The sequence below is a fragment of the Orcinus orca genome, chromosome 13 (genome assembly GCF_937001465.1).
Source record: "Orcinus orca chromosome 13, mOrcOrc1.1, whole genome shotgun sequence".
In the NCBI taxonomy this organism is placed as follows: Eukaryota; Metazoa; Chordata; class Mammalia; order Artiodactyla; family Delphinidae; genus Orcinus; species Orcinus orca.
Window position 1 is genome coordinate 53,374,060 of NC_064571.1, and position 25,516 is coordinate 53,399,575.

General features: G+C 45.6%; 1 protein-coding gene and 1 long non-coding RNA gene across 6 annotated transcripts in view; one reads left to right on the forward strand and one right to left on the reverse strand.

Moving 5' to 3' along the window:
• Positions 1-13,656, reverse strand: part of LOC117199460 (uncharacterized) — a 31,797-nt gene extending 18,141 nt beyond the window's left edge. For 2 of the 5 annotated variants that reach the window (XR_004480702.2, XR_004480701.2), the window contains exons 1-3: positions 13,195-13,654; positions 11,013-11,060; positions 9,518-9,682 (exon numbers count right to left, since the gene is read on the reverse strand). This is a non-coding gene — a long non-coding RNA (uncharacterized LOC117199460). Of the gene's footprint in view, positions 1-2,295; positions 8,589-9,517; positions 9,683-11,012; positions 11,061-13,194 lie in introns of those variants that run through there. The other 3 variants (XR_007471058.1, XR_004480704.2, XR_004480703.2) reach the window with 3 other exon arrangements.
• Positions 13,657-13,686: 30 nt separating this feature from the next.
• MCFD2 (multiple coagulation factor deficiency 2, ER cargo receptor complex subunit) lies at positions 13,687-23,383 on the forward strand. Its single transcript, XM_004264982.3, has 4 exons — positions 13,687-13,821; positions 19,494-19,654; positions 20,350-20,509; positions 21,885-23,383. Exons 2-4 carry the CDS (start codon positions 19,506-19,508, stop codon positions 22,011-22,013), a joined length of 438 nt encoding a protein of 145 aa, XP_004265030.1. The 5' UTR covers positions 13,687-13,821; positions 19,494-19,505; the 3' UTR covers positions 22,014-23,383.
• The last annotated feature ends 2,133 nt before the right edge of the window (positions 23,384-25,516 follow it).

The following is a 25,516-nucleotide window of genomic DNA, read 5'->3' on the forward strand; positions in this document are numbered from 1 at the left end:
CTGAATCAATACCCAGGGGCTCCAGCTCAACACTCACCTACTCTGTAAAGCCTTCCCCTTCCACCTGGGTTTTAGAATTCACTTTCATTCATCTCTGAACTCAATTTTAATATTGTCTGTGTCCTACATTTCCGCTCTTTTGGCTTTCAATATTCAATTCCTACAATCTCTCTCTCTTTTTTTTAACGAGGTACAATTTAATACATTTTAAAATGCTTCTGTTGCCTCGTCCTTCTTTTCTCTATTTCTATCATTGCGTTCTTCAGTATATTTATAATAATCAGAATTTCAGGTATAGGTCAACAGGTGTCACTATGATAAATAAAATTTTAAAAGTTTACCATTCTTTTAAAATTGATTATCAAAAGGTACAAACTTCCAGTTATAAGATAAATAAGTACTGGGGATGTAATGTACAACGTGATGTACAACTGCTGTATGTTATATGTGACAAGTTGTTAAGAGTTCTCATCACAAGAAAAAACATTTTTTATTTCTTTAATTTTGCAACTATATGAGGTGATGTATGTTCTCTAAAGTTATAGTGATAATCATTTCACGGTATATGTTAAACGAAATCATTATGCTGTATACCTTAAACTTATACAGTGCTCTATGTCAATTATATCTCAATAAAACTGGAAGGAAAAAAATACTAAGTAGATAGGAAAAACTTTGATTAACTGCTTCATTCACGAGTCTATCCCTTCATTTATTGTTATTAAAACTGTGTGAGAGATTGGGTGGAAAAAAGACAATAATTATTAATGTTACTTAGAGAAGATTAAACCGTAATGGTGGGAATCTGGGGGAAAGTCCGGAGAAAAGTCAGCATAGGAACTGGTTTGTGAATTGCCTTTTTCCACCAAGTAAGTCAGTTGATATAGTCAAGTTAATTTATTCTGAGCAGACATGTGTCAGCATTTTACTGAAAAACAAGTGCAGTGTACTGAACTGACCTGTATTTTAAAAAAGTACTGGAAGCTGATTGGAAGCAGCCCAGATCCCTAAAGGCCAGTTCACAGAAGGATCAGTTAGTTCAATGTCCAAGCTACTCCCAATTTGCCAAATGTGTGATTTACCAAAAACTTAACTCTTGAAAATATCCAATGAATATTCAGGTATTTTTTACGAGTATCACAGGGAATATGTGTTATTCAGGATAGTCTTCAAGATATTACTGTCACATATTCTAATTTAAAACTTTTGTATTCAATATGTTCTATATTTTTCTTCGTGTATATGAATATATTCCATAAATATATTCACTTCTGTTTCTTTCAAAACACCTTAAAATGCTGGTAAAATAAATAAAGCTTTCTGTTCATTGGAAAGCTAAGCTCACAAGAAAGTAGGGAACATTCTCAGTGGTCACAAAACTAAGAGGGAGTTAAATTGTGGGGTAGGGGAGAGCGGGAGTCAGATAAGGTGAGGCGGAGACCTCCCTGGGGTTTACTGTCTCAGGATCCAAGGATTTTGAGTTTTAATGGACATATAGCAACAGAAGAGGCCTTGGGTTAACAAGAATGAAGAGATAGACTCGATGCTTTCACATAAAGTTAGAACTCTGCAAGGGCTGTACCTTTGGTGAAAGCAGGTACCAGAAACAAAACTGCAGAAATGCACAAGGAAACAGAGAATCTCCTGGTTGAGCCTCTTGATTTGGTTAAAAAAATTTCCCCTGAGAATTTAAAATTATAGTCTGTCCTTACTCAGGTCTAGAGTTCAATCTTATACTACCTATAGAAACCAGGGACCCACAAGTTGAAAAATTAACTTAAAAATGGATACCAAGCAGATAGAAGCAAATATAAAATCTCTTTGAAAGGAATATACTCTCCACTAGGACCACACAGGATTCCCATAGACAAAACCCCACTAAAGATGAGCTCATCATCTAAACTTACAAAATGCAGGAGGAAATAATCACCATGAGTGAGAACTGAGAAATTCTGAGGAGGAAAGTGGTATGGACCTCGCCTAACATGGTAGCCTTGGCCTGGCATGAATATTCCACAGTTAAAATCTTCAAGTTGTCAGAAGAATCTGTCAGTGGCTGAAATTATTTCCTTTGTTTAGCCTAAGCAACCCGTTCAGGAGCACACTTCACAGACCAGACTCTGCTAGATGACAGCTAATCAATTAGCCTCCCCCCACCCAAATATCAAATGGAAAGAATCCAAAAACTTACTGTGCTTAGAGTGTCTGTAGTTTTTTCTTTTCTCTTATAAAGCCCCCCCCCCTTTATTTTTTTTTGCGGTACGCGGGCCTCTCACTGTTGTGGCCTCTCCCGTTGCGGAGCACAGGCTCCGGACCTGCAGGGTCAGCGGCCATGGCTCACGGGCCCAGCCGCTCCGCGGTACGTGGGATCTTCCCGGACCGGGGCACGAACCCGCATCCCCTGAATCGGTAGGTGGACTCTCAACCACTGTGCCACCAGGGAAGCCCTATAAAGCCCTTTTTGTTGACAACAGCCTAATGACTATTCTCCTTAAAATAAGCAAGTATATCATTTGCATGCAGATAACTAAATGTCTCTGAGGTACGCTTTCACAGAGTCAAAAAGAATAAACACAGCAGCAGGACGAGACCACAATAACTTCGGATAATATTGAACAGAATTACCAGACTATTACAAAACCAGGTTTGTTTGCCCCACTCTGCAACTAGCCAAACACTGAGACATGGAAGTCTGCAGCAGAGAAAGGGTTTATCCACGAGACAGCTAAGCGAGGAGATGGGAGAACAAGTCTCAGATCCGTCTCCCTAAAGGTGAGGGGCTTGGGATATTTACAGGATAAAGAAGCAGGGTGGTCTGAGGCATGCGGAAAGGGGGTTGAAGACAAGAAAAAGGTGAAGTAATCAGTGTTCTGCTCAGGTGTATGTGAGTTACATGCTTCTTCATGAGACACGTGTTCAGAAAATGGTGGCATTAGCATGATCTGATGATGGAGTTTTTGTCCCTCTGACAACAATAGGTTATCCATCCGACACTTGCACAGGCCCGGTTGAATGGTCAGTGTGCTTGACCAGTTTGAACTGGGCAAGACTAACTCCATGTTCCTGAAAAACAACTTAAGAAACCATTACTGGGACTTCCCTGGTGGCGCAGTGGTTAAGAATCTGCTTGCCAATGCAGGAGACACAGGTTCGATTCCTGGTCTGGGAAGATGCCACATGCCACGGAGCAACTAAGCCCGTGCGCCACAACTACTGCGCCTGTGCTCTAGAGCCTATAAGCCACAACTACTGAGCCCGCGTGCTGCAACTACTGAAGCCCACGCACCTAGAGCCCATGCTCCGCAACAAGAGAAGCCAGTGCAATCAGAAGCCTGCACCCTGCAACCAAGAGTAGCCCCCGCTCGCCGCAACTAGAGAAAGCCCACACGCAGCAACGAAGACCCAAGGCAACCAAAAATGAAACAAAATTTTAAAAAATTAAAAAATTTTAATTATAAAAAAAATAAAATAGAAACCATTACTATAGCGACCCATATGTCAGAGGTTTTATCTGGAGGGGGTGGTTAAAGGAATCTTATGATATATTGCCCAGGCTACAGTGAAGCTTGGAGGGTATGCAATTTGCAAGAACAATTAAAGCAAGCTTGATTAGTGAAGGCAGGTTACAAGTTATTATTTATTAAGCAAGTTATAGTTCAAGGATTCTAATTGATGACTGCCCTCAGTTTCAAGACTATTAAAAAGTATGCTTAAAATAATTAGACTTATCCCTAAGTATTTTACGTTTTGGGATGCTGTTGAAATGGTATTTTAAAAATTTCGTTTTCTACATGTTCATTGTTAACATACAGAAATAACATGGATTATTGTATATTGACCTGCAGCCTGTGGCCTTGCTAAATTTACTTAATAGTTCTATTGTAGATTCCTTAGAAGGATTTTCTATTTGCATGATCATGTTATCTATGAGTAAAGACCATTTTCCTTTTTCCTTTCCAATCTGTGTGGCTTTTATATATTTTTTTGCAGTGGCTTAAAGCTCTACTAAAATGGTCGATAGAAGTGTTGAAGGCGGACATCCTTGCTTTGTTCCTGATGTTAGGGGCAAAGTATTCGGTCTTCTGCTACAAGAACATTAACTGTGGGTTTTTGTTTTTTAATATTTATTTATTTATTTGGCTGCGCTGGGTCTTAGTTGTAGCACTCAGGATCTTTGTTGCCGCATGTGAGATCTTCCTCGTGGCATGCGGGATCTTTTCAGTTGTGGCATGCGGAATCTAGTTCCCTGACCAGGGATTGAAACTGGGCCCCCTGCATTGGGAACACGGAGTCTTAACCACTGGACCACCAGGGAAGTCCCAACTGTGGGTTTTTAATAGATGCCCTTTATCAGGCTGAGAGACTACTTTTCTGTTTCTAGCTTGCAGAACATTTTTATTATGAACAGGTATTGACTTTTGTCAAACACCTTTTTCCCCCATCTTTTTAGATGATCGTAAGATCGCTTTTCTTATGATAATGTATTTATTTCTTTATTTAGATACTGAAGGGAAAGAGCTCGAACCTGAAGTTTTATGTACAACACAGCCAAATTTTCATTTCAATGAGAGAAAGTAATAAGAACATTCTCAGGCACACAAGGCCTCAGAAGTTTAACACACAAAAATCCACAATGAAAATACCTTTAAAAGAAGTGTTTATGTAAGAGAAACAAATCCAGGAGAACCTTCAAGAGATATGAGATGTCAGGGTGATCAAATATTTTGATAAATTTATTGCTGTTTAAAAAAATTAAAAAGCTAAGACTAAAGAAGAGAATGTCTATCCAAAATAACTAATGTCAAAAATTCCAGGGGCTTCCCTGGTGGCGCAGTGGTTAATAATCTGCCTACTGATGCAGGGGACACGGGTTTGAGCCCTGGCCCGGGCAGATCCCACATGCCGCGGAGCAGCTAGGCCTGTCTGCCACAACTACTGAAGCCTGCGCGCCGTGCTCCGCAATAAGAAAAGCCACTGCAATGAGAAGCCCGTGCACCGCAACGAGGACCCAACGCAGCCAAAAATAGAAAAATAAATAAAATTAATTTATTAAAAAAAAAATTCCAAACAAGAACAACATGATGGGGGAGGAGAGGGAGACAAAAGGGGTATTAAAAAATGCTAATGCATTTGACTTGTTAGAAGGGAGGTATATATACTTAGAAGTTTAAGAAACCAACAGTTGTGGGAATTTTCATCAGGAGTTAAAGTGTTCTTTGATAATAGTCAGGGATGGAAGAAGTGGGATCATTAAATACAGATGGGTATCATTCCCAGCACCCCAGTTTATAGTATAGCTGGAAAAGAACATCCCAAGAGAAGCCAGAATTCCAAACTTTTAGCACCATGTTTTGCCCTTATCAGAAGTATGAATAAGAGACGGAGAAATACAAAACCCTACCCCACTGCCCAGATTAAGCAGATTTTACTGACATCAGTATTTTGAATTGCCCCCTTTGTGGTTATCCTGAGGTTCTTATACCCTGGGACAATGCATCTTAGTAAGATTCAGGGTGGCATTTCATTGTTTAAAAGGGGGAGGGAACATGACTGTGAAAGGGACAAATGGTGTGATGTTCTAAGGCAGGTCCTTATCAGGCAGGTCAGTGTTAATGGAGTGCATAGAAAAATGGACAGGCTGGAAAGTAATCTCTAAAACTACCCGTGCCTGAGCACCCTTGGAATATCTGCACATACCCTCTAGTACTCATGCTCTGTAGGAACAGTGATGGGTCATTATGAATGAATGGAGAATTTTTTAAAAATTAATTTAAAAAGTCACCAACCCAGAATTTAAAAATCTTGCCTCAAGCGAGTCAGAGCCTCTAAAAATGTCCTAAAAGATCTCTTTTGTCTTAGAGCTCCTGAACACTAGCAGCTAAAATCCAGACGCAGCGTCTGATACTGTGGTATATTATAACGTAAGATGAATTTACAAACTGTCAACTTAAAAAATGCACAATGGGCTTCCCTGGTGGCGCAGTGGTTGAGAGTCCGCCTACCGATGCAGGGGACACAGGTTCATGCCCAGGTCCGGGAAGATCCCACATGCCGCGGAGCGGCTGGGCCCGTGAGCCATGGCCACTGAGCCTGCACGTCCGGAGCCTTGCAGAGCCGGTATATATATATATATATTAATTTTTCAGCCGGGAAATACCTATAGTCAAGCATACATCTTTGTAAAAGATTACTGCTAATGACAAAGAATAGATATCTATGTCTGGGAAGATACAAGAATCGGGGATCACTGAAATTCTTCCTCAAATGTGCGTCTTAATTATCTAGGGTCCCGTGTATCCAAAGCACAGAATGTCTCATCACGTTTTTCCCGTCGGGAATTCTGCTCAGGGTGCACCACTGGTGGACAACTATAGTGGGTTATGACTTAACCCTTTGTATAAGGGGATGAGTGACACCCTTTGTTCTTTTTGTTTACAAAACGAATCCTGTCTCTTACGAGAAAGTTATGGCATTGATGAAGAACATATGGGACCTTGGGAATTAGGATGGGGGAATCTAGGTGGATTTCAATCTGAGTACCTGGCATTCCTAAAACTCACTGGGTCTCCCTTCCCAGTAGAGGCAGCTTCTTCCTTCCATCCTCTGATCCCTTGCTGGTACTCTCTATTAGCTGAGCCAGCAGGAAGCCAGCTGACAGGGAAGGCTAGGAAATGCAACCCACTGGGGTCAGCCTGCTTGTGATGCAGAACACAAGAGGGGAAGAGTGAGGAATGGCTCTGGAGGCAAATACGCCCAGGACAGGACACCCCTGTGCTTTCTGCATGTGCCACTAATGTCCAAAGTTCTGCCATGGCCTGTCTCTGTCAGGTAGATCTACTTTGCATTTTCCTCATCCCAGGTCTCATCTGGTGTGCTTTGCTCTCACACCTAGCCCTCTTGGAGGGCTTTGGAAGTCTTGCCTCCTTTGGCTGAACCATGCTGGGGTTTGAGGGCTTGAGGGATTGAGGATGCTCTCAGGCCCATCTTCCTAGACATCACTCTCAGAATTGCTTCTCCATTGTTCAGGTTCCATACTGGGCCCCACGGGGCTTGCCACCTCCTGGAAAACACCCAAGGGAGGGCTCCCCTGGTGGCGCAGTGGTTGAGAGTCCGCCTGCCGATGCAGGGGACACAGGTTTGTGCCCCGCTCTGGGAAGATCCCACATGCCGCGGAGCGGCTGGGCCCGTGAGCCATGGCCGCTGAGCCTGCGCATCCGGAGCCTGTGCTCCGCAACGGGAGAGGCCACAACAGTGAGAGGCCCGCGTACCGCAAAAAAAAAAACAAACAAAAACAGCCAAGGGAAAGTGGGGACTCTACCCTGGTCTCCTCTCAAACCTAACCCAAGTCATGAGCCGTTGAACCAGCTTGGGATCATTTTTAAAGGGATTCTGCCCAGAAGAGTATCTCTTGGACAGCTGGGGAAAACCAGACATTGAGAGAGGACCACGAGCCTTCCAAAAGAGAGGTGCTACCCATGTCAGGGGGACTGCAGTGAGGGGTTCAGCAGGGGAGCCACACAAAGGCACTCAGTCAGATGGAGTGGGGAGAGCAGAGCCGTAACAACTTCCTTATCCCCCTTACTCTCCAGTCCATCCCCCACCCAACCCTAGTGTGGTCATAAACAGCAGCTAGCGAGATGGGGAAGAGTTGGTGATTGAGAGAGAGGAACTTGGTATTTTATTAGACAACTTTCTGTTCTACTTTTTTCTAGCCACATCCATGTGTAACTTAGATGCAAAAGCTTTTTAAATTAAAATTCATGAAATGTACATTAACCATTGTATATAATCAAATAATTATGCAGACCGTACCACTCTAAATGAACAATCTCCAATTTCAACTGAGCCTTCAACTCAGGCCAGGAAGTCTTCTATCTCCTTTAGGCAGCTTGCTTTCCCAGATACACAATGATGATTTCAAACTCTGACCCACTCAATCTACCTGCCCTTCCCCCAATCACGGCTCTCTCAGAAAATAGCCATGCCTCCCACATTTCAGGCTAACACCCATCTGGGCTTTGTATCCATTCTCTCCTGCCTCCTCAATAACCTTGTTCTTTCAGTTTTGTCCATTCTGCTCTTTACAGTGTCATTTTTGCTGGCTCCTTCCCAAAAGGATTTAAACATGCACAAGGCCTTCCACCTTAAAGACAACACTTCTGGATCCTGTGTCCCCCTCTAACTACTTTCCTTTCCCTCACAGCCAAGCATGAGAGGCTTGCCCATACTTGCCGTACCCAGTCTTTCCCACCAGCCACTCACCACCCACTGTACGTTGGCTGCTGCCCAGCACTCCACGTAAACTGCTCTCTGAACCCCCAGTGACCTCACACTGATAAATCCAGTTCACATCTGAGTCCACATCTTGCTGGACCTCTGTATCACGTGAGAATGCTTTGGATTGCAAGTAACTGTCTTCGAGTGGCTTAAACAAATAGGAGTTCTCTGCACATAACAGGATATCTGGAAGTAAGCAGCTGCTGGTGTTGGTTCAGTGGCCCACGGTGTTAGGGCAGCCTTTCTAAATTCTCTCCCACTTCTGTCCATGATTGAGGATGACTGCTGAGACGGTACGTCCCCATTCAGGGCTGGAGGAAGGGGAAAGGTCTGCACCCATCACTTGTCTCTTTTATCAGAAAAGCAAGATTTCCCAAGTTCCCCTTCTGTCTCATTGCCCAGAACTATGTTACCTAGCCATCTAGCTGCAGAAAAGATGGGGAAGTGAGTGTTTAACGTTTTTTAGCCTTCATTGTGGAGACAGACAAGAGAGAAGGGTGTTGAAAATGGAAACTGGGCTACCACCAACTCAAACTCATCCGCGTTGGCCCGGTGTAGCTCTTTGTTTACCTGAAACCCATGCGCATCCCTCTTTCTCACATACACATCTGACATGCGGGGAGCTCACTCCATAGAGGAGGTAATCCTGAAGTCCCAGCCAGCTCCTACATACAGCTGGGAGTCCAGGTACTCTGTGTACTGTGCAGGCCCCTTTCAGGTCCAGATGTGGCTTCTCATGGTTGGATGATTTAAGCTAAGACAAGTTCATTTTCCGCTAAAATGAGAAAGATGGGACGTACCAAGTGTTGGAGAGAATGGGGACCAATAGAACTCTTGCTGGAGTGTAAACTGACACAGCCACTTGGAAAACCTTTTGGCACTATCTAATATAGCTGAACATCTGCATTCCCAGGAGCCAGCAGTTCTGCTCCTAGGCTAATACCTGACAGAGACCTGAACAGTTGTGCAAGAAAAGACATGTTCTACAATGTTGAAGTAGCATAATTTGTAACAACCTAAAATTGGAAACCACCCAGATATCTACTGACAGTAGAAGGGAAAAGAGAATAGCATACAGAGATGAGAATGCTCAAAATCTACACACTATGAATGAATCTCAACATAATGTTGAGTAAAAGAAGCCATAGATAAAAGAGTATGTACTGTGTGATTCCATTTACAGAAAATACAGAAACAGGTAAAACTGCTCTGTGGTATTAGAAGTCAGGATAGCAATTACCTTTTAGGAAGAGGGTGGTGCTTGGAAGGGAGCACAGGCGGGTCTCCTAGGGTGTTGGTAATGTTCTGTTTCTTGATCTGGGTGCTGGTTATATGGGGGTGTTCAATTTCCAAAAATTTATTGAGCTGTATGCTTTTCTGTATGGGTACTTTTGTGTATACTATTCTGAAATAATAGAAAAAAAACATATATTTACATATATGCCCCTGGTTCCTGGCACAGAGCTTCTAAAACACTTGTAATTTCACAAGTGATAAGATGCATCTTTCGTTCTAATACTTGGCCTTTGACCCTGGTTCCAAATCCTTTGGAATTTCCTTGGTGATAGGCGTGTCCTTTGTTCTAATATGGTGACCCTTGGTGGGCCCCTGGATGGCTTCAGGATGGATCTGATCACCATGAAGACCAAATCATGATTAGACACTTTGAGCTTTTAGCTCTACCCACTATCCTCCAAGAAGGGGAGAGGGACTGGAGATTGAGTTAATGATCAATTACGCCTGTGTGAGGAAGCCTCCATGAAAATCCCAATAGTACAGGGTTGGAGAGCTTCTGGGTTGGTGGAACACATCCACGTGTCTGCAGGATGGGGCACCCCAGCTCCAAAGGGACAGAGGCTCCTGTGCTTGGGACCCTTCCAGACCTCACCCTATGTATTTCTTCATCTGACTGTTCATCTGTACCCGTTATGATATCCTGTGTTATATAATAAACTGGTAGATGTAAGTGTTTCCCTGAGCTCTGTGAGCTGTTCTAGCAAGTGATCAAATCCCAGGAGGGAGTCATGGGAGCCTTCAATTTGTAAAGTCGGACAGAAGTCATGGGTAACCTGGGGACCTACGAATTGTGCTTGGCATCTGAAGTGGGTGGCAGTCTTATGGGGCTGAGCCCTTTACTTGTGGGGATTGTACTAACTTCAGTTAGTGTCAGAATTGAATTGCACTGTAGGACACTCAGCTGGTGTTGTAAGGAATTGCTTGGTGTGGGGAAAAACCACACATCTGCTGTCAGAAGTATTGTGTGTGTGAGTAAAGGGAAACAGAAGTGTGTTTCTTCTAAACAATCGTGCATCAATAAAATGTAAAAAAACAAAACCAAACAAAAAATACAGGGAAACACATTCAATGCACAATGTGAAAAAATAATAAATACTTCCTTTCAGAAAAAAAGAATGGAAAATACGTAGTATCCCCCAGTCAGTGGCAGTGTATTAAGTTCTTGTTGGGAAATCTGGCAGCCCTTCCCTTGTTTAAACAGGAACAGACCAATGTTGACCAGGCTTGAGATTTTAGGGACACATGATTGCCTCAATCATTTGTTAGGCTTCTGGTCAATTCCATACATGAGTAATCACAATCAAATAACTTATCTAGGGAGTCTTTAAATGGTTTTCTAATGGAAGATTATATTTTCCCCCAAAATAATTAATATATTTACTTGGTTTTTTAAGAATTAAAGCCAAACAAAAAGATATAAAATGAGGTCTTATTCTCACCTCTGTTCTCTTTCATTAGTTTCTTGTGTATACCTCAAATGTTTCTTTCTGCAAAACAAGCAAAGCCAACTATTAGAATATTTAAGTCTTCTAGGGGCTGGTATCTGTGTGCTTAATTGCAGTGGAGACAATTCAAAACACAGCAGGTACAGAAGCCACCTATAGTCCATCTTTGCTACCTTGGGCCTCCATCTTCTCTCCTGATAAAGCTGCCTCTTCCCTGTCTCCATTTGTGCTGGCTTCAGCTTGGGTATTTAAAGAAAATTATTTATTTCAACCCAGCAAGTCTCCAAATTGTGGGACTCAGCTAATTTAGGTTGTAAACTGCAGGTAAGATGTTCCTTTCCCACCAAGGCCTTATTTTCTTTAATCTCTGCTTTCCAATCAGTTATCCCTAATCTGGATTTGCCACTCTCTTGAAGGACTTTGCTGAAAGCTACTTAAAAAAGGAAAAAAAAAAAAGCCAACAGTCATGAATGTTCTGTATTGTTCCTGAGATTTCTCCCGCAATACAACTTTGGATGGCATGTGGGTTTTTTCCAAGGTTCAGCAAGTGACAGCAGTTCAACAGTTTAACTACTGCTTAACATGTAGGTCACCAACTTTCCATTTGGAATAGAGTCTTTACCACTGGCTACCTTAACCTTCTGTTAGCCAATTTCACGTTTTAGTATCTGTTTTTCTTGTGTCCTACTTCTGGTACCAAGTTATTTGCCTGTTAGGAATGGGTTCAGCTACAAGTTATAGAACGCTCACCTATAAATGGCTTAAACAATTGACTCACGGACTAAAATGGGGCAAGAATGAAGGTAGGTAGCAGATGATAGTTTCCTGGATGTCAATTATACCTCAATAAAGTTGAGGGGGCAAAAAGGATGGCTCCTCGAGTTTGGCTTGAACAACTAAATGGATGGCAGTGATAGTCACTAAAATGGGAAAAACAGAGAGGTACACGTTTGGGGGTGAAAATGAATATTTTGGTGGGCCAAGTTAAATTTGCGATGCCAGTTAGACACTCGTGTGGAGATGTCAAGTAAGCAGTTGTTTAGAGGAGTGAGGACTTACAGGCAGAGGTCATTGTTAGAGATCTACCTTTTGGAGTCATCTGCTTGCAAATGGCAGCTAAAGCCATACGACCAGATGAAATCACAGAAGGACAGTGGGTAGGGAGACAAAGAAGGGGACTAAGAATAGAACACTAAGCACTCTGATATTTACAGGTTGAGCAGAAGATGAGAAGTCAGTGAAAAGAACCCAAGAAAGAATAGTCAGTGAGGTAGGAGGAGGACCAAGAGTACATGGCATCAGAAAACAAGAGAAGAACGTGTTTCAAAGTGGGGATAGCTGACTGTGAGGAATAGTACTGAGAGGGCAAGTAAAAACAGAGGAGAAGCACCACTGAATTTGCATGGAGATGTAGTTTCAGCAGTGTAGCGGGGAAGAAACCAGAGCAAGATTATATGATCGTGGGGATGGGCTATTAGAGGGGGAGTAATTGGTGATGAGAGAGAGAGAGAGAGAGAGAGAGAGAGAGAGAACAGAGGATAAGATCCATAGAAAAAGTGTAGGCGTTGGTTAAATAGAATGAGAATGCTTTATCCATCAGACACTGAGCTTGTTGAAGGAAGAGATCATATCTTGTTTGTATTTGTTTCTCTGGTAACTCCTAGCACAGTGCCTAGTACCTAGGAGGTACTCAAGAAATGTTACTGAATTAATGAATAAATGAGCAAATGGTAGAATGGATGCATGGCAGAGGGAGGGCTGAAAAATGAACTAGATCTATAACTAACTCAAACTTCAGGGGAAGGAAAGGGGAAGGAGCCTGGAATTAATAGGGTTTCTTCTATCCTACAAAGCCCCTGCTCTCTTGCCACACGGTCAGGGAAGGGAGGAAATAAAGATTTCTGAACTTCACTGGAAAAACAGTACCTTCTCTGGGCTATTAAGCTATTAAGTGATTCTTGATCCTAGACCATGTTTTCACCATCCATGTTTATGTCTTCATTCTGCCAACACATAAAAAGATAGGAAGCCCGGGTGCCTTGTTCTCCCAGTTCCCAGACACCCGACATGGTCCTCTCAACCAAGTCCCTGCATCTTCTTCAGTCCCTGGCTGAGACTCCGGCAGTTTCATATTTCCTGGGGTTATTTGGAATTTTTCCTTAGAGATGCATCTTACCTATCTAAGGATCAGTATATCCGAAGTACAGAAAGTTTCCTGTTTTCCTCCATCCTGAATTCCCCTCGGGGCACACTGTTGGTGGTCAATTGCAGTGGCTAATGGCTTGATCCTTGTAGAACTGGAATGGCACGCAACATTTTTTTCCTTTACGCTATTATCTTTCTTCCCAACTTGCAGTCAGAGGAACCCAGGAACCTGTAAATGTGGAGGTGGAGGTGGAGCTGAAAGCCAGTTTTGACACCCGCTGCATCCGCTTTCGCCACCTTAGGTCCTCGCCCTACTACGTCCCTGGGGGCTTCCGGGGTTGCCTAGCAACCTGCGGGGACTCTGGGGATTCAGGTGGCCCAACCGAGTGTCGCCCTCGGGAAAGTAGGCAGAAGAAATGCCTCCGCCCAGCCCTTACTGGGCCTGAGCCCGTTACACGCGGAACGAGCCCAGCAGCCCGGCGCCGGGCAGGGGCAGGGCCCGCGCGCCAATGGGCGGGCGGAAGGGGTGCGCGTGCGCACAGCGGGACGGGGGTGGGGCGGAGCCGAGAAAAAGCGTTCTGAGGACGGGTGCTGGTGAGGCTCACGCCGTAGGGCTTCGTGTCCGGAGAGAGCTGTTTGGCAACTGCTAGCTGCGAGGGTGAGTGAACCAGGGAGCAGCCGCAATCTGGCTGCGGCCTGTGAGGCCTGTGACCCGACCTTGGAGGAGGAAGTCCGTGGGACGGCATTCAGGGGTCCGCAGCGGGGCGGGATCCCGGCGTCCCTTTGGGGGTCTCGGGGCTTCTGGCTCCGGTTGGGAGGCACGAGCGGCCTGGGTGAGGGTATCGGACCCCAAGTCGGTCCGGGAAGCTAGCTGACTAGGAGCAGAGCCTCTCCCCCGGGGCAGATGGGCCCGATCAGGGCCAATCTCTGCCCTCTTGGAGACCTGCCGTGGACCTGCGCGCTGGCCTGAGTCGTAGCTCTCCATCTGCTCCTGTACCCCATCTCTCTCTGGGGGAGACAATAAACAGGTCCTGTCGGGCGGGCGAGCTTGGCCAGGCCGTGCCAGGGGAGTGGGGAGGCAGCGGGAGCTTGTATTCCCCTCTAGTATTCCCTGTCTGGGCATGGCACCCGCCATCCACCCAGTTGCCCAAGCAGAAACCTGGGCATCATTCTCACCTCCTACACTCTTTACCCACCCACATCGATTTCATCACAAATCTCTCTGGGATACACCCACTTCTCCACGCCCAGTTCCTCTGCTCTAGCTAGTTCAGGCCACCTTCATCTTTCCCTTGGACTACTCAGTAGCCTCCTGACTGGTCCCCTGTATCCCTTCTCCATACTCTGTAGTTTGTTATGTAGTGGAAAGCCAGAGTGATGGTCTTAAAACAGAAATCTGATCACGTCACCAGACCCCTCTCCCCATTCCCTTATCGCCCTTCCGTGGATTCCCATTGCTCTTATAACCTCTTGAACAGGGCTTACAAGGCCCTTCGTGACCTGTCCTCTTTTTACTTTAACTCATCCATCTCCACTATACTGTGTCTTCAACCATATTGAAAGCTTTTTATTTCCCAGATTGGATCAAGTTCCTTCTAGGCTTAGGTGTTTGTTACATTATGTTCCCTCTACCTGAGATGCTGTCCTTTAGCACCTTGAAAAAAAAATCATCCTTCATGCATTAACCCAGGTGTGGGTTGGGGCTTCTGTGGTACCCCAGGGCTGTTGCGTGAACTGGTCTTTCTTTTCCAGCAGGCTGTAATCTGTGTGACAGGAGCCTGTCTGGTTCACAGCCCTATCCTTAGAACCTTGTGCAGCACCAAGCTGTTAATGAAGAGTGTTAGCTAAATGTATAAATGAAGCATGGCAGCTCCCTGGGCTCCCCAAATGAACAAAGCGATCAAGTTATTAAATGCCTGCCTTTTCAGAACCAGTTCTCAATCCCCAACCCATGTAGAGCTTTCTTTGCCTAGGAACCTGGTTCTTTTCTTGCTTTCAGTCCAGGACCATGGTAGTTTTAAATGGGGAAGTACCAGTCAGGTTTTTCTTTGGCATCACCTCTGGCTACAGGATGTGTAGCTGCTTTGAGGTTGATTCTCAGCTGAGGGCCCCAGCAGGAGAGAAAAGTGGCTAGCAGCTGCTGTGGTTTTTATGGGAGGAAGGCTCGCTGCAAACTCTTAGGTGTTGGTAAGACAGAATGAGCGTGGGCCTGGCCAAACCACTGGTGGGACGGCTCCAAAGGGAAGTTTTTTTTTGTTTTTTTATTTTGCGATACGCGGGCCTCTCACTGCTGTGGCCTCTCCTGTTGTGGAGCACAGGCTCCGGACGCGCAGGCTCAGCGGCCATGGCTCACGGGCCCAGTCGCTCCGCGGCATGTGGGATCCTCCCAGACGGGGGCACGAACCCGCGTCCCCTGCATTGGCAGGCAGACTCTCAACATCTGCGCCACCAGGGAAGCCCAGTTATTTTTTTTAGTGTAGTCAGATCTTCTGTGATAGGGGACAACACACCTAGGTTGCAGGATCCACTGCCCTGATTCAGAGTGAAGGTGTGCTATGCCAGGTCAGCTCAGCACTTTGTAATAAATTCACTAGGGTACAGGAGAAACAGAAAATAGGTTCCCTGTCTTCAGAGAGGGAGAGAAAAGAGAAAAACAAACGGAGCACAATATGTGACCATATGTTAAGGCCAAGTGAGTGTGAGAGACTGCAAACTGAGGTCAGAGGAGGGAACAGTTGGCTGGGAGAACACAGAGGTGACATTTGAATTGGACCTGGAAGGAACAGGGAGGACAGACAGGTGGAAACAGTGGGAACAAATGTTCTGGGACTGGAAGAGGCTGCTGGAGCTGTGAGGGAAGGCCAGTTACAGTCAGGGCACTGCGGGAGCTCCCTACCATCAGTGGTCTAGCGCTTCTTCCCAGGAATGACGCTTCTCCTTGTGAAAGGTGTCTCAATGGTTGTGTTCCACTCTCTCAGAAATGTCTCCTCTGGATTTTTCTCCAGCCTAGCCTTTAATTTCTCAGAGGCCAGTGAGCCCAGGAACTCCTGGGGCTTATCTGCCAAGCTCTTTGCTTATGGCCTTGAGCTAAGTAGTTGGATGATGCAACTTGTTCTTTCAGTGGAAGGGACTTGCTAATGTTTCCTTTTCAATGTGAGTGGTAATTTGTTAAGTGGCAGTCAGATTCCCTGTGCTCCTCGTAGCACTTGTAGGGGGGAGTTTCTCTTCTGTGTTTGTAGATTTGTCTTTTGTTGTGGTCTAATGGTTAGAAACCTGCCACAGCAGACCAAAATGGGCTAAGTCCAAAATGTATGGTTCTTGACCTTTATCCTGTCTCCTATGAAGAGGGGATAATTTGGACTCAAGCACTGGGTTGCTTCTTGGTGTTATTTAAATAGAACCTCTCCCCCGCCTACCCCACCCCTATCTGATATACTAAGTATCCAACCACATAGTTATAGGAAACGGTGCCATGGGTCCGATGACCACCCAGCTTTTCTATCTGATAGATGCCTCCAAAGCTAAGTTTCATCCTCAGTTACATTGACATCAAAACTTGGCAGCGTTACCTGTGAAGGTGGTAATCGCCCCCAGCTCCCGAGGACCGTGGCACACAGGCTGAGAATCACCAGCGTCTGTGCAGGCACTGTGCCCAATGCTGGGGATGTGGACGCAGTCCCCGGCCTCACAGAGCCCAGTTCCGCAGGGGGTACTGAGAGGTGATCAGGCATGTTCAAGGTCGTGTGCACAGCTGTTGTCAGCGATGGACAGGACCCTTCTGAAGGGAATCACTTAGGAGCATATGGGAAGAACGCCTAAGCCAGACTTGGAATTGAAGAAGGCTTGCTGGAGAAAGAGACATCTAATGCATATGAATCTGAAAGACTTGGGAGGAGCTGGCTTCCCCCTCTGGTTCCTCTTGTCCCAGAACTCTATGGTGTGTGGTCAGAACAAGTTGTTCTGCTCTAGTTGGGGCAGTCTCTGCTGAGAGTAACTTGAGACCTTGTTTTCTGGTACCAGGTACAGTGACAGTGGCCTCATCAGGGTCTGGACACTTTTATTTGGTAAGATTGGGATGTAGTTTCTGGCTGTTCCTGAATTATTTTGTAGAGATGAGACTTAACTGGAATCCCCCTTTATATTCCATCCATATAGTCTGGAACAAAATTATGGGCTGAATTGCATTAAATACATATTTGTAAAGACAAAACATGTTTATAGTAGAAATTTTAGAAGCAATAGAAAAGTAAAGAGAAGAAAAATCAGAATCACTCCTGGGGACTTCCCCTGTGGTCCAGTGGTTAAGACTCCGAGCTTCCACTGCAGGGGGCGTGGGTTAGATCCCTGGTTGGGGAACTAAGATCCCACATGGCATGGGCAAAAAAAAAAAAAAAAAAAAAAAAAAATCACTCCTAATCTCATAATTCAGAAAATAATCTTTGTTAATAGTTTTTAGTCATTGTTCTGTGTATGAGAAATATACATACATTGTTTTGGTTTTTACAAAAATGAATTCTTCTTTTTTGTTTTTTGACTGTACCACATGGCTTGTGGGATCGAAGTTCCCCAACCGGGGGTTGAATCAGGCCCACAGCTGTGAAAGCACTGAGTCCTAACCATTGGACTGCCAAGGAATTCCCCCAAAATGAATTATTCTTTACAGATTTTTGTAGCCTGCTCTTTTTCTCTTGGTATATATTGAACGTCTTTTTCTGTTATGAATTATGACGATTGCATTATGATGTCCCTATTCAGTTGTGAGACTAGATGCTTCTTTTTATACCCTAGAAGTTATACATCCCAGTGACCATTGTCTCCTTAGGGAGGATACTGCTGATATCCAGCAAAGTGGGTTTGGGAAATTTTCTTAAACATTGTGGGGATGGCATTCTCCCAGGGTCCTACCCTACACAGAGCCTTTCAGGACGGGTGAGAGGGGCTGTAACACCTCAGTGGAGGTGGCGGCGGCTTCGGAGCTGAGCCCTCTGTGGCGTGTGCGAGGGTCTGACTAGTACCTTATGCTTTCTCTTCGCTGCTCTAGGTTTTTTGGCTGCAGCTGGCCCCTTAGAAATCACTGGCCCTTATTATCCAGGGAAGTGAATGTGTGAGTCAGGCGTTTCCTTTGTGTTGTATGGAGGTCTCCTGGCTATCCTTCACCTTCCTTTTTGAGGTCAGTCTGTAAGCCCCTGGAAAGACCAGGACTTTCTGTTTAACAGCAGTTAGTAAAGGCCTGAGCCTTGGTGGGGATATGGATGGGAACAAAGCACTCCTGCCCTCGGGGAGCTTGCTGTGTAGCCAGTTGTGTCTTCTTGTTGACCACGATTCCAGGTCTAGCTAAACCCCAGAAGTACTTGACGGAACCTAATTCCTATGGAACTCTCCTCTCCAGCGCTCTTTCACCTGGTTCAGTTACTTGCCTCCGTCACAGCCCTGGGAGGTGGACAAGGCAAGGGTTAACGTCCTCTTTTCCGTGTCCACCACTGCGGGCCTTGATCTGACCCGCCCCGTTGCTTCCCTCAACCCCCGTCTCTGGACTCCCTCCACCTAATACCTTCCCTGCTGTGCTGCCAGCTGAGCCACTGTGAAACCAAGCTCTGATCTCGTCTCCCATTCATGAACCCTCAGCGGCTCCCATGTATCCCCAGGAAACTTCAGCCCCCTTGGCCTAGCGGGCAAAACCACATCCAGCACGGCCTGGTCAACCTCTGCAGCCTGTTGTCTACCGTTCCGTCTATTTCACACCCTCTAAGCTCCAGCCTGACTCAACCACTCGGAATTTCTCTCCCACTTGTCTGCACCTGCCCCTCTGCTCACACCTTCCCTTCGTCCTTCAGTCCCTCCACATCCACTGTGTGCCCATCCATCCAGGCCCTGCTGAAGTATCCCCAGGTGTGTTAACCTTCTCTGGCTTTCCCTCGCCCAAAGGAAACTTCTTCCTCTGAACTCTCAGAGGGTTTAATCTTTCTTTAGTACACCTCACTTTGTGCCTTGATTCGTGCTCTCAGTAGGAAGTATTTCTCTCGCCAGACTGTAAGCTGCTTGTAGGCAGAAATACTCTCCAAATCCCTGTAAGCTCTCATCAGGTTGCTTGGCATTCCAAAGGGGCGTCAGGAAATGTCATGGACCTGCCCTCCCGTTTGAGTGATGGGGACCTGGAGAGCTCGAGGTCGCCCTGCAGTCTGGCGTCAGAGCTGGCCTGGGCCCAGGCCTCCTCTTTCCAGGCTTGCTTCTTCACCCAGGTTCCCAGGAGTGCGCTGTGTCAAGTCTTGAAAGAACCTCAGTTCAGTTCCGGTGTTCTCACCTTCGTCTTCTGTGTTCCCCACCTCCCAGGTACCGGTGACCATGAGATCTCTGCAGCCACTCAGAACCCCCTTCCTGTGCGCCCTGCTCTGGGCCTTTTGTGCCCTGGGTGCCAGGGCCGAGGAGCCCGGGGCCAGCTTCTCCCATCCCGGCAGCGTGGGCCTGGATAAGAGCACAGTGCATGACCAGGAGTACGTATTCAGCCGGGGCTGTGGTCCAGGGGCCTCCCCATCTGCAGCTGCAGCCAGCTACAAAGGCACGCGCTGCCCAACTTTCCTTCTACTATTTGTGCGACCCCGATGGAGGATCTGGAGGCCCAAAAGGGATAAATGACTTGCCTGAATTCATTGTTTCTCTCTTTCACCACACACACACACACACACACACACACACACACACACACACACACACACACACACACACACACACACACAGTGGTAGTTGCAGAGTCCAAAATAGAGCTAAGGTTTCTTGCTTCTGACAAGACCTTTTTCTTTTGTATTGGCATGTTCAAACATTGAATCATTTGTTGCCACTTTTGCCCTGGGCCAGTTAGCCTCACACATTATACTCTGTTATCCTTAAATTGGTTTAAGAAAAAAAAATTAATAGCTCCCCAAAATGCTATAACAATATTCTAATAATAAAAAGGAAAAACACCCATAATCTTGCCAGCATAACAAATGAACTATTTGATTTTGTTTTTCCCCTGCTCCTCTCAGGGCCTCGCCTGTGTCTGTCTTCCCTGAGTGTGGTCTGCCACTGTTGATGTTTGTTTTTCTGGGATGGATGAACTTTAAGATCTAGAACGTTTCAGAGTCCTTAAGATTTTGGTAGGATCCCAGCATCGCCACCAAGTGGTCTGAGTCTCACTGTTGGTCTTTAGGCATATCATGGAGCATCTAGAAGGTGTCGTCAACAAACCAGAGGCAGAGATGTCCCCACAAGAACTGCAGCTCCATTATTTCAAAATGCATGATTATGACGGCAATAATTTGCTTGACGGCCTAGAACTCTCCACAGCCATCACTCATGTCCATAAGGAGGTAGGTCAGGCAATGGCTCAGTAGACAGCAGCTTGGAAAAGCCTCCCTCTGGTAACTCAGTCCCCGAACTTGATGACCTCCCCCGTCCTTGTGCAACACTATTGCTGCTTCTCCTTTTTCTGCTCACCCTCTGTTCTGCCTCTTTTCCTGTTCAGCGGTCCTTCTCATACAGGGTGACGGGCTGAGGCAGAAGCCCCAGAGCTTTCCTTTTATCTTTAGCAAGTGCTGCTGGCATTTCTGCTGCACGCCAGCATCTGAGAACCAGCTAAAAGACAGACCACATTCCAAATGCAGTACAGGGGAGAAGTTATCTCATTTGGGAAGAATGGCGAGTCAGGGGACCAAGGGCTCAAGGGATTTGGTGATAATTGAGGGTTTGGGTGCTACAGTACGGTGCTCGTAGTTTACAAAGCACTTTCCAGCAGGTTAGAGATCTCGTCTGATCACTGCAGTAGCCTGGGAGCAGGAAGGGGCAGGCCTTGTTATTGCCCCCAGTTTGAGAGGTAAGGAAGCTGAAGTTCAGATCTTACGTCTCCAGATCTAATGTCTGTCCCACTGTGCCACACTGTAATCTCTAGAGAGCAGGAGAGGCAAAGTTGGGGAGGGCATGTGCTCGCACGGCTGCGAGCTGAGCCTGGTGGGGTTTGCTTTGAAGGCTGCGGGGAGCGCTAGGGCTCGCACAGGAGGCTGGCATGACGAGCGCAGGGTCTGCTATGGGAGGCATACGGGCGGACGCCAGGCAGAGGGACTGGGATCCAGCAGCCCTGGCAGGCGAGGATGCTGGTGGCAGCAGGAGAGGGAAGGGGGACGTGGGAGAGGAGGCAGGGGAAGAATCAGCTGAGGACGTGAACAGCAGTAGCTCAGCGCTCAGCCCTGTGAGCAGAAATGCCTTCGCCTCAAAGATCATGATGAGGTCTACTGGTCGGCAGTGCCTTCTTCGTCTTGTTCTGACCTTGAGATGTTGTCTAGCGTGGACTGTTTCCACTTTAGCAGAGCTGACCCTCAGGAGGGCCTGGGCTGTGAGCTTTTCTCTAGGATGGGGCTGCGGGTCCTGGAATCTCTGAAGCTCAGAATTCTGTGTGGACCCAGCTTTCTACAATGAACATGTATGACTTTTGTAATGAGAAAAGAATGAAAAGTAATTTTTAAAACAAATAAGCGAGTGCTTACTTTGATTGTATCGTCCTTTTAACTGCCAAAAATCATTTCTAAATTGGATTATTATGAATTGACTCTGGATCTGATATGTGGTTTGTGGATTCCTGGAAGTAGAAATACTACATCTGAAGGAGTTTATTGACATTTTATTTTGGACATTAACCAAGCGCTTCCAGTAAAAGATGCCGCTCATCCTTGTCTAATTTGTACCTTGTAGGAAGGGAATGAACAGACACCAATGAACGAAGATGAACTGATCAACTTAATAGATGGTGTTTTGAGAGACGATGACAAGAACAATGACGGATACATTGACTATGCCGAGTTCGCAAAATCACTGCAGTAGACACGATGTGGCCACCTCCCAGTTAGATGCAAATGTGAACCGTCATAATGTGATCAGACACTTTCGGTAATGCAAAATAACTCATTTCCAAAATACTGCTACGGTATTTTGAACCTGTAGCAGCTGGTTACACTGGGGTGAGAAAGAGAAATCAAGAGAAATTAAAAAGCAGAGAAATGGGACATACTGTAGTCCCCAAGTACTATTAAATCTCTTATTGGACAAGGGCTTGATTAAAGAATCCTTTTAAGAATATTGGATAATTGGAGCTGAGCACTCAGGAACTAGACTGGAGAATGCTGCCAGGCTCTTGGTTTTAATTCATGCTACCTGAAGAGTAAGACAAGCTCTTGCTAACTGGACACACTTTTCAGCAACTGAAGGAATGGAGTGAATGCCACATGTTTCCCCTGGTGGGTCCTGTCTTCAGGAAACATGGTCAGTATTCTGTAAAGTTCCCCTGGCCTAAATGATTACTTGTTCTGGCCAAGGGAGTATTTATTAGGCTATTTCAAAGCCACAGCGTCTATTTCGAAGAATGTCAAATAGTTCAGCTAGCCACAGAGTCTAAGATTCTGTATCTCCTGGCACTTTGGAAACAGCACACCACTGACCTAAGTGATTCACCGTTTTCAGTTTTTCAATATTTTATAAAACTACTGCCACATCCTTATGCTTTCTTTTATGTCTTCTTCAACCTAGGAGAGACCTCGAGTCTAAAAGTGTTCTCTACTTCTCATCATTAGCAAATGTTACAGATTTCTAAATATTTGTATTTAACTCTTGTTTCTAGGATTCTGGTTCGCAGTTTAGAAGCTCTTAGGAATAAAAGGACTTTATCCCTTCTGCTTGATACAGCAGGGGTGAGCTACTAGCTGGGCTAGCGTAAGTGAGACGTTGTAAAGATTGTTCACCAAGCACAGTGATTAACCCAATGCAAGTTAGATTTAGAAAGAATGTTGTTTAAATTACCTCTTATAGCCTGAATACGTGAATTCTTTCAGATCAGGAAAGAATAGAAAAAGAAGCCTGAAAACTCTTAACATTGTGAATAGTAATTGAAAACAAGCAGCGGCAGCAGATTATAATTTGGTTTATGGGATGTGACGCATGTGCTGTGATAGGAAACCTGAAATGATGGTTGAATGGGAAAAAAACTGCATACAATTTGCTGTAAGATATATAGAGACTTATTTTCTGTACCAAAGTATTCTTTCAAGAAAAATAAGTATTTGTAAAAATGGTTTCGTGTCAAGTATTTGTGCAATCAGAGCTGAATTGTAAACTATTCTTGCAAAGTCTAGTATTTTGAAAGATTTATATAATGAATTCTGAATATATGACTAATAAAACCGATGAAACAAAAGAAAGAGCAGTTGATTTTGTCCACATAGGCTGCTTCTCCTACCACACGAAGGGTCCGTTGGTTTAATGCAGAAGTTTAAACGTGCCTTCTCCATCCCAGGTGCTGGGGCCCGCCCCGGCGCTACCCTGTTCCTTTCTGCAGGGGTAGATTCCCAGGATTCACAGTCACTTTCCCCTTTTAGGCATTTTTTCCTCTGAATGAAATCACTTTTTTGGAACTTCCTTCTCTGGCCAAGTTCAGATTATGACTGCATTCTCTAGCTTAGGAGAATACAAGGTTTTCTCCTTGAGTCTGGTGACTGGTTTTTCTTTGCCAGAAAATTTAATTAGATAGTGTTATCGAAAGCCTCCCTGGCCCAGGCAAAAAGCACAGTCTTCCCTGGCTTTTTGGGAATGACACTTTGTTCTGCCAATGGAAAAGTGAGCAAAGGAAGAAATTACCATTGCCTCCCCCCCAGCCCCACCCCCTGCCCGAAACCCCTTCTTCATCCAGAGCTGCCCTTCCGGATGGACCTAGAGAGCAGGTTCGCGGTTGAAAGGACCTCGCACTGTTGGCAGCTAGGGAGTGAGGCAGCTGGGGAGCAAGAAGCCGATTCTTACAAGGTAGAGTCGCCCAGACCAGACACCTCTTTCCTCCTCCACAGCTGGCTGCTATCTGAAATTATTCCACGCTGGCCTCTGCGGTCCTGTTAGCCTACCTTTCCTCTTAGGAAATTTCCCTGTGGGAGAGGGGCCTGCACCATTAGGGGCAGAGCATGGTCTACCCTTCCCTCTCATACCCCCTTTATCTCCTCTCCCTTTTGTGAGGCAGTGGCCTTCTCACAGTTCACCTCAAGGATTTCTCAGAATGTATAAGAAACATCTCTGCACCTTAGTTTCTTTATCTCTAAAGTGAAGATAAGTATACTTGAGAGAGGCCGCCTCCTAACAGCACAAGCCTTGGACTCAGGCAGAGTTATGCTCTGAAGTTCTCTCCACTGCAGTTTCTCATCTAAAACTATAATGAAGCTTACCCCCCCAGAGTGGTTAAGAGTATTAACAAAGTGAGAGAAAATATATAAAACATCAAGTAAGTGGCTGGCACAGAGTAGGAGCTAAACACGGTCAGTCCCTTGTTCCTCAGACTGGCTGAAGAGTCAGGGCCCCTTCTCACTGAAGAGTGGGAGCTTGAGGGGCTGGACAGAAGTTTACGACCCCTAGGGGCTCGCATCAAAGGGTCTTCTCTGCTTGTCTCTTTTTAAATCTGAATTTTTAATTTTTTTAAATTTTTTGGCCGTACCGCGCAGCTTGAGGGACCTCAGTTCCCTGACCGCGATTGAACCCGGGCCACGGCAGAGTAAGTGCCAAATCCTAACCACTAGGCCACCGGGGAACTCCCTCTTCTCTGCTTCTTACATTCCTCAGTCTAAGTGCTGAATGAATGAGTGAGCGAGTGGATGAATTCTCAGAAGAGAAGAAATGAAGGGTCGTATTAAATGCAGTGGTGAAAGACACAAAAGCGTTGAAGTAGAAATCGGACCAAAGAAGTTTTCTTCTCACCTGGCCTCCTGACAGTTGATTTCACTGGGCCTCAGTTAATCCCCCTGAGAAAGGGGAGAACTGACCACCTCCCACATTTCCTTAGTTGGCACACAGAAGGCACCAAGCCATTAGCTGTGCCTCCCTCCTTAGAAAGATCTGGAAAAGAGAAGAGAGGCACCGGCGAGTGTGCAGGGCTGTGGGGATAGAGGCCCCCAGAGGACGGCTGCTTCCAAACTTGCCTTTTCACCTGCGGCTCCCCAAGAGAGTTCTGGAGGTGTGTAGTTTTAAGAAGGCACTAGAGAAGGATTTTTAAAATAAATGGCGACTACAAGATGATAGAATAAAGACATCTATAGCTCCATCTCAAGTAATTTGTCCCAAATCAAGAATAAGAACCAAAAAACAAATTCCATCTTTAGTGATCTGGGTTTGCCAGATGTGAGGGTGGAAAGCAGGCGGAGAGTGGTAGGTAGGCTGACAGGAAAGGAATGGGGGTGGCACTGAAGGAAGCAGCTTCTTTGTCCCCCAGAATTCTAGAAAGGTTCAGGGGCTAGAGGAACGAGGTACCATGGGAGGTGGACATGAAGTGCGGAGCCACAGGCAGGGATTATTCCAAC